The following is an 11,724-nucleotide window of genomic DNA, read 5'->3' as shown; positions in this document are numbered from 1 at the left end:
ACGGGGGGGGGGTTGTCCCAGACCCAGTGCCCCCCTATGGGAGGCCCTGGAAAAGGTCATAAGAGATCTCCACAACTCAGTCCTTCTATGCAAAGAAACTGTATGAGAGCGTGAGTCAGCTTTGGGATCCCAAAGAGTCGGACCAAAGAGGCACACGGATCAGGCTTCCCTCCACATCCCAGTTGGCCCAACGAAAGAAGGCAACGTCCGGTGAATGTTGGGAAGCGAGGACCTGCTGGAGAAGGTCTCTCAGGAGCTCCAGGGAAGAAGGCAGGGCAGCTGCACCCACTTTCCAGAAGGCTGTGGGCAGATACCAGCTCCCTGAACCGAAGGGCACTTACAGATTTATGCTCCCTTTTCTTTTGCTGCCTCTTGTTGGGAACCTTTGGATGCAGCAGCCCAAAGGCCTGAGGCCTGTCTTTGCAGTAGAGGGTCAGGACTCTTTCCCAGAAGAAGGCTTTTCTTCCAAATTGTGCTATGTGCTGTGGGGATGGATGAGGCCCTAGACTCCAGCATGGAGTGAAGCAGGGAGGAGAAGACTCTGCTTGGGCAAGAGGCTCTGGCCATTAATGGAGTGGGGGCCCCAGGGGATTCTGGCTCTTTGCTTATAAGGAAATAAGGACGGTGGCACTTACCAGTGTCACACGCTCCTCCTGGTCTTCGAGATGCAGCAGCAGCGGGAGCAAGCAGTTGATCATTTCCTGCTGCACCAGGCCTTTGTCCGGGTCCTTCACCCTGCTCACCACCTTGCCAAGCAGTAAAATGGCAGCGGAGCGCACATTGCCCCTCTCCTGGCAATGACACACAGGGAGTGGGGAAGCCCGGTTAAAGCCAGGCAGTATCAGAGCATAACGCGACAGAGTCATAATCCGCCCGCTGCTCCGGTTCCCCCTGTGTTAACTGACTTGGCTGGCGGGAGCAGTGAGGCCACCAGGCTAGCGCCATAGACAACTTGTGCAGAACAGGGCCTGAGACACTGTGCAGGGCAGTGCAGCCCCTTGGTGTCCCAGACGCAATTTCTGTCTGGAGAGCACCGAACCCTAGACCCCTAGAAGATTAGGGGAGGGGGTGGGAAGGCTGCTGGAGACTGGTCTGGGGAAGGGGAGAAGCAGCTGCTGGAGCCTTGCAGGGATGTGCTGCTACAAAACACAGCAGTTCTTTTGCTCTTCAGTTCCCCTGAGAGCCGGGCCATTCCCGACCCACCTCTTTCCTGCTGGGAATCTCCACCTCTTTGGGGGCTGGTGTTCTCCAGACAGCTGGTCATCTGCCCAGTGCCAGCCCCTCTCCCCCAGGCCAGGCTGCAGCAGGGGCTGGGAGCAGGGCGCTGAGGCTGAGGTTTGCCGAGAAGAGCTCTGACAGGGAGGTGGCGGAGCAGGAGATTCCCCACCCATGGCAGGGGCACTCCTAGGAGGCTCCATGGCAGGGCTGAGGGGCGGGAGGCAAGGGGATGGGGAGAGAGACACAAGGGCATCAGAGGCAGGTGGAGGGGGGGGGGAAATGGGCTTCTCCTGCGGTTCCAAGCCTTACGTCATCAATGAAGGGGCGAAGGCTGACTGCAATGTCCTGGGAGATGGAGCCAAGCCCCTCCCCGTCGAGGAGGTAGATGATGTCTCCAGCTTTATGCATGGCCTCCATGACACACACTCCATTCCTGTCATCGAACGTGTCCATGATTGCTGGCAGCTGGGCCCGTAACAATTGCACCTGCAGGAATGAAGAAGGCAGCTCATTACTATCCTGGGTGACAGCCTGGAGCACATGCTGGACCATCCCACTCCCACCTATGAGAAACCACGGCTGGCACAGCCCCCCAACGGGGCAGAAAGTCATTCTCCTCTCACTCAGTGCCAACTGCTCACTGTAACCTTTGTCTTTGCTCACCCCGCCTCTCCCATTGCATCACATCTGCAATCAGGGGTCAGCTCACGGGAGCAGGGACCATGTCATGCCTTGATTCGCTCAGTAACGCACCTCCAACATTTGAGTGCCGTGCGTTAAACAACAAGGCTTGTGTGGGGATCTCGCTCTCATTTCTGAGCTATTCGATAGACATCGGCTTCCTCGGTCCCCGGGCAATCCACGCCTCTCACCTTTGCTGGCTGGAGCACAACACTGCCAAGGCCTCGCAGACTGAGCCTACGTATGATGGGATTTTTGTCCTGGGTCCATTCCATGAGCTGCGCCTTGAGCTCTGATTTTGTCACTATCGTCTCAATGGAAGGACTCTGGAGCAACTGGAAAGAGCCAAATCAACATCCGGTTGAGGAGCAGAGGTCTTCCTGTGGGGTCTGTTCCCTGGACAGTCATCTTTACCAAATGGCCACTTACTCCCGTACAAAGTCTCTGGTGTGTAGGGAGCCAGTTGCTGCTCTTTCAGTTGGTTCATTCCCAGAAGTTAGACTAATGTATAAGTCACAAATAAACCCGCAGGGAAAGGGGAATCTCCAGGCCCCATTGAGTGCCATGGAACATCCCCTGGGGCAGAAGAAAAGCAGACCCCAAGAAAAGGTGAGGAGACAAGCATGGCCTTGGGGCAGTGGTGAAACATCTCCTCTTGTCATATGATCCCATCTAGGCACATCCAGCCAGGGGCGATCTCACCCTGTCTCTCCCTCCCTCTCTCTGCCGTGCCCCACAGCCATCCATGTGTGGAGAGGAGCTAGCTGGCTGTAGGCTGCTGAGCTCCTGACAATGTGCCCCAGAGCTTACTGGCCTGAGCTGCTCTGCAGAAAGCCCACTTGTGCCTGTCAATTAATGAATCTCACCTCAGTGCAGAAAGTCATGGCGATATGTCTCTGCTCATCCTCCTTCTGACTCTGGACAATGGTGACGGCCTCTCTGAAAACTGCAGGGAGCTGAGGGTTCTCAAACTCGATCATGGCTCTGGAACATGGAACAGAAAGTCCCTTGTGGTTATCAAGGGGGAGAGAGAGTTCCTCACTAGTTGCTGGGCTGAGATGGCAGCTGGAACAGAGGAATATTTCACACGGAAATCCCATTGCCAAGAGAGACCCAATGAAGAGGAAACTTTGGGCTCCTACCTTGCAATTAGGCCAACCCCCTGCGAGTAGTAATATCGGGAGGATATCATGTCCCAACCCTGCTGTAACTGGATGCCGGCAAATTCCTTCCAGTATCCGGGCATGGAAAAAAGAGTCTTCACAGCCTCCACTGATGTGCTAAAGACAAAAAAATCCCAGTGTCAGGCAACGAGATCACCCCCAAGCATGGCAAATCTGCACAAGCCCTGGGACACACAGCATGGTCAGCAGTAGCTAGCGACCCCGAGGATAGATCCAGTGTGATATCATGGTGCTTCCCTTCCCAAGGGGCCCTGTCTACACTGCAGATTCATTGAGTTTGTAACCAGTTACTGACACTAGCTTCTTAAGATGGTTGGTGTCATCACTCAATACGGTTGAATACTTGATTCTTTACTGTGGCAGGTAACAGGACACAAGCGGGCATGTGCGGCCAGATCCTTAGTTGGTGTAAGCGAGCAAAGCTGTGTCAGTTTACAGCACCTGAGGTGGCCTCTGGCGCTCTGTGTTTCCACTGACGCTTTGGCAGGTGGCACATGGGGATGGATGCACAAACATGACTGCTGCCTGACTGTGGAGTGAAAGCAGCTGGCCTGTGGACGGAGTCAGATGAGCGAGTGTGACTCACAAGAACACACGGCTCTCAACCCTTTCCCCTCAAGAGAGACCTGCACCAAACTGAGCCTGGGCGAACTACAGCACCCGAACAAATGATGGCCATGAACAGAGCACACGTGTTTAGCAGAACAAATCTGTTCTTCCTTTTCCTTTCAGTCATTACCTTAGGGGGCTGAGGCAGCTGGACCCCTCCTCGGGGCTGGATGTCTCGCTGGCCCCGTAGGTCCCTGGCAAGCGCAGCTCCATCACATACTGCACTTGCCTGACGCAGAGGATGAGCATCTGGGGATACATTTCCAGGATGGCTTCTCGGTATCCCCACAGGAAAAGGACCTCGTAAATGGTCCTCATTGCCTGGAGGGGGAAAAGAATTTCAGTCAACTATCCCAATCTGCCACCTGCCCCCATTGCCATTCGCTATTGTCCTTTTCTCATGTCTCATTTCCTCCACAGGGTATTAGAAAAGAGGATTGGCTCCTGAGAGGGGAGGAGACATTTTGAGGCTCCAGAACCATCACCCATTCCTGGAACGAAAGCAGGATGGAGCCCTATGGAAAGATCAGAAGAGTCTGGATGACGTTATTCCCCGTTGTTTCTCTTAATGGTGCAGACCCTGTGCTTTGGCTTTCCAGCCATGACTGGACGGGCTGAAACCATCCTGAGGAGATCCGTTCGCATAGGCCCAGTGTTTCTGGCCAAGTCAAAAGTACTGGACATCTCATGATCCCATGCTGGGAAGCTCTCTAGTCACAGTTTACAGAGCCAAGAGACACCGAAACTGCAGCTGCTCACTAAAGGGCCATCTAGAGCAGAAGACAACTGAGCCAGGGGACCAGCAGATAAACCACTTCAGATCTGTAACTTTTACCTGGGGGAAACTTTCTTTACACGTCTTTGGTTTGCTAGGAGGTGGCCAGGACACACTAAGGCCTAGTCTGCACTACAGAGTTAGGTCAACGCAAGGCCGCTCACCCAGCATCACCCTAACTATGGAATTTCCTTCCCGTCGGCAGAACTGCCCCTCGGTTCCAAATTAATAACAATAATAATTAAAAATCTCTCCACGAGTGGCAGAGAGTCCAGGTTGATGCAGTTAGGTCGATGCAGTGTCAGTGTAGACACCGCGTCGCTTACGTCAACTGGCTTTCAGGAGCCTCCCCACCCTGACCGTACAATCAAGACGAGCGCTTCTGGCGAGGACGTGCACTGCCGACACGAGCAGCAAAGTGCAGACACACACAAGGGATGGAATTGCTGTGGCGGCTGTATGCCGAGGTAAGTTAGGTCGACTTCATTGTGTAGTGGAGCCATGGCCTGAAGCTAAGAAGGGGTGAAGCTCCCGCGCACACACAGATGCACCATCCTCCCTGCGGTGGCGGGTTGGCAAAGTGACATCTCAAATCTCACTTACAGCCAGAGACACATTGCCGCTCTTCTCCTCCCGGCGTCTCTGCTGGAGCTTGTCCAGCAGCTGCTGCAGCACCTCCCTGGTGAGCTGTGGTTCTTCACCCAAGGCCTTCCACAGCTCAATGGCACATCTGCAAATTCAGAAACAGAAGTCTGACCTTCCCTGCTTGGCCACCTCTTGCCCTCCCCAGGGAGAGACTTGGCGTGTAGGCAGGAAAGGCATCTCTCAGAGGACACACCGATTGGTGCAGAGAGGCTGAGGCAGGGCAAGTCCCTTCAGAGAACGTTGTATTTATTCCTTTCACCTAATGGGCTATTGTTCCTGAAGCTACAACCGCTGTTTCCAAGACAGTGACCATGTACTGACCACAGAGTGACCACCAAACTGTGACCCCCAGACTGTGCAAAATTCTGCTCTGTTACGCTAGGGTCAATCCCGAGGAACTTGCCTGACCTCACTGGAGTTACTCTGGCTATTTGGGGGTGTAACTGAGACCCAGCGTTTGGCCAAGTGTCTCTTAACAGCTCAATCCTACTGCAGTGTGGTGGGCGGGGTCAGACACTGAATCAGAACATGACCTGATAGGAGAGGACTCAGGAGTTTGGAAGGGGAGATTGTACTGCCCAGTGGGACAGAGATGGAAGGAAACTAGTACTGAAATCCCCCTCCTCTCTTCTCTCCATTCTTGCTGATCTAAGCACTGCTGGTCCTCGCAGGCATCTGCAGAGGAAGACTGCAGATGGATCCAAAAGACTCCAGTCATTGGACTTCCAAGTTTGGTGAGGAAGGTCGGACATGGTGGTCAAGCCCTGGGGACATTGAGAATTAGGTTGGACAAATCAAGAGTAAATGGCCTGGATTTGAGATCTTCAGGAAGCTTGGCTGAAATTCTGTGCCAACGCTGCCAAGTTTCTATAGCTTCTGAGCACAGACCCTGGAAAGCACTGTGGCTGTTTCAAGGAATTCAAACCTGAAAGGTTTACAAATCAAACATTCAAATCAATATGAAAACCAGCACTGTATTCCTCTGGTAACTGCATTGGGTAAGAAAGTCAATTTCTTTCGTGCTGCTCTTCAATTTGCTCTCCCATGTGACACAGATTTGTCTGTGGTCAGTGCAGAACTGCACTGCAGAGGATGCCGAGGAAAGCCGGCGTTTTGACCTCTGGCTAGGGTCCAGTTGGGTTTCACGGCCCCTAGGCACATGGGGATTGTGTTATAAACACCTCAGCTGGATGACTCTGCAAAGTCATCGGCAATAACCAGCAGGACTCAGATGAAAAGAGGCACTCACTCCGCTCAGAGCCATTATTCCCGGCTGTCTGCAGACTCAGGCAGGCTGCACTGCATTTACGCTCAGGTCATGTGTGGATGATTTTTTTTTTGTTGCAACAATAAGGGCTGGAAATTTGTGTCTTAAGAGATTTATCTCTGCTGTACAGCTCCATAAGGATGAGTGCATTTTCTCAGCACTTCCTCAGCCATGGAATAACTAGGGATCTGACTACAGGTAACAATCCTGCACTGGTCCCCAGGGGACAGACAGATGGGCCTCATGGGCCTTTTCCATCTCTGCCCTCTCTCACGCAATAGGGAGCAGCCAGACCTCATGACCCAGGGATGTGGAGTGAGCCCCAAGTCATTTATTGGCCCTGTACTGGATCAGAGAGCAAGTGGAGTGACCCATCAAAATCAGGACAATGCTGGAATTCTCCAGAAAACTGGCACGTCTCCATCCTGGGGAGTGCAGGAGGAGGGGTTGGCTCCTCAGTGGCTGTGCCTGGGCATGTCCTCTTAGTGAGAATGGACAGCTCTCTTCACCGCAGGAAACTCCCTCCAACTGTGTGAGCCTGACAGACCCTTCCCGGACGGTGGCCTGTCAGTAGGAGCAGGAAGAGAAATAATGGCCCGAGGTGATAACAGAGCAGCTCCCTACCTGTCCGATGACAGCGTGTGCGCCACACAGCTCAGAACCACATCCTGGGGGTGGGAGCGAGCCAGCAAGGCTGTGGCCCTCAGCGCTGCTTTTCTGGCTCTGGGATCACAGACGTCGTCTAGCCACATTAAGATCCTTCCAACAACATCTCCAACCTGGAAGAAAGCCAGAAAGTTGAGGGATGGATTTATCAATGAGTGACCTCCTCCCAGGTAACCCCATCTGGCAGCCCTGCAAACTGCCTCTCACCTCACTTTCCCATCTCTACTCCTCCATAATCTCAAGAAAGAGGCTTTGACAAGTACAGGAACCCCAGTCTTCCTGAGGTCTGGTTTAGCACCTTAGGCTCAGAAACACACACAAAAGCCTTCCCCAAAACCTGACCGTGGGCACAGCTCAAACTCCCCTGATGTCCCAGGGCCTTCCCTGCCTTAGCAAACTGCTCGCAGCCCTGCTCTCAAGGGCTTCCCTGCAGGAGCCTTTCCTCCATCTCTGCAACTTCCTTTTGCTCTTTCTACCACGATCAGTTCCTCCAGACCAGTGGTTATCAACCTAGTTTCCGTGTGGGCCACATCCAATACTATCTCTTTGCCCCTGAGGATGTCCCAGGTAGAGAAGCACTGCTCCAAACCCAGCTGGTTCTACGGATGTACCCCAGAGCCCATCCCAGCGATGGCAGGCAGGGCTACGTGGATGGGACTAGCCAGCTCCAGGCCCCAGCCCTATGGAGAACCTCTACACTGTGGGATTTTAAAACCTGCCGTAACAAATCTTAAAGCCGGGTCTCTAACCTCGGGCTCAGGCTGTGGCACTCAGAACAGCAGTGCAGACATGGTGACTTGGGCTGGAGCCCAGGCTCTGAAGCCCCCTCCTCCCCTGGCTTCAGAGCTCAAGTTCCAGCCCAAGCCCAGAAGAGGCTGCATTGCTGTTTGGCCCCACAGTGCCAGCCCTGGGAGCCCAAGTCCATAGGGCCAGGCTTTACGGCTCCTGCTGCAGAGTTTGCAGCACAGGGTAGACAGACCCGAAAGGGACAAGCCACCCCCTAGGGCTCTTCCATGAGGAATCGATCATTGCTCTTTCCTCTCCTGAACAAGGAGCAGGAGCTACAACCCGGGTGGCTGGATTCTGTTGACCTGTTCTGCTAGCAGGAGGTAGAGCCCGGCACAAATCAATCTGCTGATCGAGGGGCCATTTGTTAACTTCCCGCCGGGACCTGCTGGAAACAGGGAACTTGGCCAGAGACAGGGACGACCTGCAGGGAACCCGAGGAACAGGCAGGTTTGGGGAGGAAGCTCAGGCTGAGGATTCGGTTCGTTTATGAGTCTCCGAGTTTCCAGGAAAGCCAAAGCCCAGGAAGGGAATAAGTCTGTACTGACGCGCCATGGGCAGGCGGTATTTGGAGAAGGGCGGGAATGTCACCTATTTCCAGGCTGAGTGATAAAAGGCAACGTTTAAAGAACTGTAGGGAACATGAACCCTGATTCCTTTCTCAATAACCCACCTGCGCAGGCTTGGGCAAGTCAAGGAGCTCTCTGGACTTCAGTTTCCCCAGGTATCCAATGGGTTCAATTCCTACCTCCCAGGAGGGTGGTGGAGTTTCATTAATCAGGGGAGTAAATGATACCGAGAGCCTCCTACCCAGGGGATGTAGAAATGAAGTCTGCCAGAGACCTCCCTAGGCCAATCTAATTCAGGGGGGCAGACACTCAGATCTGTGGGGATGGGCAACAGGATCAGAGCTTGGGAGAGACAGAGAGAAAAGTGCAAAGCCAAATTCCTCCTGATACTTCAGCTGGACAAACAAGGCCCTGCAGCATGTCTGAGGAAACCATGTCTGCTCCTGGAGCCTAATGTGGAGGCCCATCGGCAGACTAGGTAAGTGCTGGGCTGCCAGGGCTGGGGCTCTCGGCACCTTCAGTGTGGCTGGGCTGTCCTCAGGGACGTGTCAGAGCTCCAGCGGGCAGAGAGCACGTTACAAACCTGACGCCGCGGATCCCCGCGGCCAAGCGATGAATGGAAAGGGGCTGAGCCAACCTTCAAAGCACCATGCCAGCATGTCCCAGGAACGGTTTCCTAGGAGAGGAAATTCTCCCCTCCCCCTCTCTGCACAGCATCCTCTGCCCCACGGCGGGAGTCTCTTACTCTCTCCATCTTGTCTCCGTGTAGAGATACGATGGCCCTCAGCTCTTCCTCTGCGGCTTTAAATCGCTCCAGGGTGGGTGTTGTCAGACCCTTCACGGCTCTCATCAGCAGGGCTTGGGGCTGGGCTGAGGAAAGCTGCTCCCCGGGGGTCTGCAATGAACAGGGACAAAGCCTGTTGGGACGGAGTATTTCCATTGGGCAGCTGCCCTGGAATAGTCTGTCTCCGCGGGAGGCTGGCAGGGCCTAGTGAGCGTGGAGACTCCGGCTGAGCCCTTTTCTTAAAAAGCCTCAACAGGTGCCGAGGTTTCCTCAGTCTTTCATCCGCTCCCCTCGCCCCCTCTGCCTGAGAAGAGATGGGAGCCTCTCAACCAGTGCTGGGACCCCAAGGGCCACCCCATTTCCTCCCTCTCTAGCCCCTCCTCCCAGGAGCCCAGCTTGTGCTGAGAAAGCCCCAATGGCCTGCAAAGCCCATTCAAGTTGCTTGTTGAGTGCAGCCGAGGGGTCGCTGGAGAACCTGCCCCGCGTCCCATCCCACCCCGAGCGCCTGAGCAGATTGGCTCAGCAACTCTAGCAGCCCACGGTGTCTGCGCGGAAAGGACTGAGAACAGGCCCCAACGGAAATGCCTCTTCCTTCCCCACCCCACAGCGTGTGGCGCTGCCACAAAACAGGCAGAAATCGCCGGCAGGACAGAAAGTAGCTTCGACTGAAGGAGCGAGTCTGCCTGGCTGAGGAGAATCCCAAACTGTGGGCTTCTAGGGCCAGACCCTTGTGGGTCAGAACTTACTGGGCACAATGTTAGTCCAGGGGACCTGGTTCCAGGGTCTTCTAAACCCAGGGCCTGGGGTGCTGGAGGCCTTTGTCCTGGTGTCTCAGGCACCTCCTGAGTATTACTGCAGCTGACCTGCGTGTCTGGATCAGCACCGTCTGTCCTGGATGGCAGCAGCTGAGGACACAGCAGAGCACACCAGAGTGACACACTCGCATAGCTACTCCAGCCCCCCGGCGTGTCAGAAGCTCCCAGAATTGCAGACTTTTGTATGTGCTGCAGGGTGCTCTGTCACTAATCATCAGAGTTACAATGGTGTCTCAGTGTCTACAAGTGCAGGGATGGGCCTCGTATGATTTTCAGCAGTGCCTGTGTGCCATGAAAAGTGCATCAGAATCAGGCACCTGAGTCAGGCACTTCTGCGAATCCCACTAAGCACTTGTGTGCTTCTTTAGGTGCCTAAACCCCTTTGTCAATCTGGATTATTTGCCTTATGCAAACAACCTAGAGAAACTCATAAAGACTGGCTGGAGTTGATGACGTGCAGAATGTTTCCTTTCAGCTCCCTGAGCAAGGGGCAGGTAGTTCTCCTGTCAGAGATACCAGCTCCGGGAGACATTAATACACACAGCAGGGGATGCTTTCCATTATCTCAGTCACAAAGCGTCATTACCATTGTCAGATGGGAGCTGCTTGGTAATGAGGGGATGGGAGCGCGCTCTTCTTCCTGCTCTTCTGGACTCCCTTTTCCGCACTTCCCCTTCGACTCAGACGGCTCCTCCTTCGTCCCTGAAGCAGAAAGAAACATTCGTAACATTTCGCTTTTCCATGTGTTATCCCTGGTTTACAGAGGACGGAAGTCGGGCCCAGAGCCCTGAAGCGACTTGCCCAGGGTAAGACTGAAGGTTGTGGGCAGAGCTAAGCAGAGAACTCCGATCTCATGGCTCTTCGCTGGGGGCTTTTACCACATGAGGCTTCCTCTGATCTAGGGGCCAGTTTCTTTTCCATGGTGTATTCTACTCTTCCCCTCCCCTTGCACACCGTTCCTGTCAGTGATGGGCAACAGGCCTCATTTGCACTTAACCCCCCAAGAAGTAATGACTCAGCTCTGGTACGGTTCCCAGCTGTGACCTGCTGAGACCTCTGGAGCATTTTACTGATGAAACAGACCCGATCCAGGAGACAAGAAATAATTTCCTACAACATCCAGCCTCTCTGTTCTCCTTACAGCCTGGAGCAATGTTAGTACTCCCCACCCACAGTGCCAGACCCCCAGAGGGGGGTGATCTGACACTGTCAGCTCTCCCCACCTCAGCGATGGACCTCGGCCACCCTGTCCAGGAGGATCCGGCACTAAATGGATTCCAGAGTCTGAGGTTCCCATCACTGTCCCGTGAGAAGCCCTGATGTGTAAGGCTTGTAGAGTGACTGGTGTGAGTATTCCTCACATGCTCCTCGCCACAAACCATGTGGATTGAATCCTCACCTGTAAGATCCAGTTCAACTTTTTCTGTGTTCTCCTGCAGCTTCACCTCCTCTGACTCCACCTGGGTCTCAGCTGTTTTCTTCTTCAGAGACAAGTGCGTCCACCTTCGTGGTGAGGAAACTGTTCTCTCCTCATTGCTCTCTGCCATCGAGGTGTCAGATTGGCTACGGACACAGAGTCTTTTCATGCCTGATAAGATGGTCCATGAGCATTTGTTTCTCTGGGGCTTCTCTGGCAAGGCCTGTTCTTGCTGGCTGAGGACAGAGCATGCCTCGATTGCTGCAGGTTGGAGGAACACTTTGTGCACAGGGATCTCTCTGTGCTCC

The 11,724-nt window shown here is 54.1% G+C and overlaps 2 protein-coding genes across 2 annotated transcripts; both read right to left on the bottom strand.

Moving 5' to 3' along the window:
- Nucleotides 1–222: 222 nt before the first annotated feature.
- Nucleotides 223–3,069, bottom strand: LOC135978262 (maestro heat-like repeat family member 5). The gene is made up of 4 exons (XM_065579257.1): nt 2,766–3,069; nt 2,091–2,234; nt 1,528–1,704; nt 223–791 (listed from the first exon to the last, which is right to left on the bottom strand). Exons 1-4 carry the CDS (start codon nt 2,997–2,999, stop codon nt 606–608), a joined length of 741 nt encoding a protein of 246 aa, XP_065435329.1. The 5' UTR covers nt 3,000–3,069; the 3' UTR covers nt 223–605.
- A 749-nt stretch (nt 3,070–3,818) lies between these two features.
- On the bottom strand, nt 3,819–10,077 carry LOC135978261 (maestro heat-like repeat family member 5). The gene is made up of 5 exons (XM_065579256.1): nt 9,931–10,077; nt 9,146–9,295; nt 7,004–7,158; nt 5,071–5,197; nt 3,819–4,013 (listed from the first exon to the last, which is right to left on the bottom strand). Exons 2-5 carry the CDS (start codon nt 9,248–9,250, stop codon nt 3,819–3,821), a joined length of 582 nt encoding a protein of 193 aa, XP_065435328.1. The 5' UTR covers nt 9,251–9,295; nt 9,931–10,077.
- Between the last annotated feature and the right edge of the window lie 1,647 nt (nt 10,078–11,724).

Source organism: Chrysemys picta, unplaced genomic scaffold (assembly GCF_011386835.1).
Source record: "Chrysemys picta bellii isolate R12L10 unplaced genomic scaffold, ASM1138683v2 scaf193, whole genome shotgun sequence".
Taxonomy (NCBI): domain Eukaryota; kingdom Metazoa; phylum Chordata; order Testudines; family Emydidae; genus Chrysemys; species Chrysemys picta.
Note: the sequence above shows the minus strand (reverse complement) of the source record. Positions and strands in the feature narration are given on the sequence as shown.

Coding starts and splice junctions, on each gene's coding strand:
- LOC135978262 (XM_065579257.1), bottom strand. CDS start 2,999: ATGGGATTTCCGTGTGAAATATTCCTCTGTTCCAGCTGCCATCTCAGC. Junction 2,235..2,765: donor CCATGACTTTCTGCACTGAG/GTGAGATTCATT, acceptor GGCTCTTTCCAG/TTGCTCCAGAGTCCTTCCAT. Junction 1,705..2,090: donor TTGTGCTCCAGCCAGCAAAG/GTGAGAGGCGTG, acceptor TCATTCCTGCAG/GTGCAATTGTTACGGGCCCA.
- LOC135978261 (XM_065579256.1), bottom strand. CDS start 9,250: ATGAGAGCCGTGAAGGGTCTGACAACACCCACCCTGGAGCGATTTAAA. Junction 7,159..9,145: donor ACGGAGACAAGATGGAGAGA/GTAAGAGACTCC, acceptor GCTTTCTTCCAG/GTTGGAGATGTTGTTGGAAG. Junction 4,014..5,070: donor GCGGCAATGTGTCTCTGGCT/GTAAGTGAGATT, acceptor TTCCCCCTCCAG/GCAATGAGGACCATTTACGA.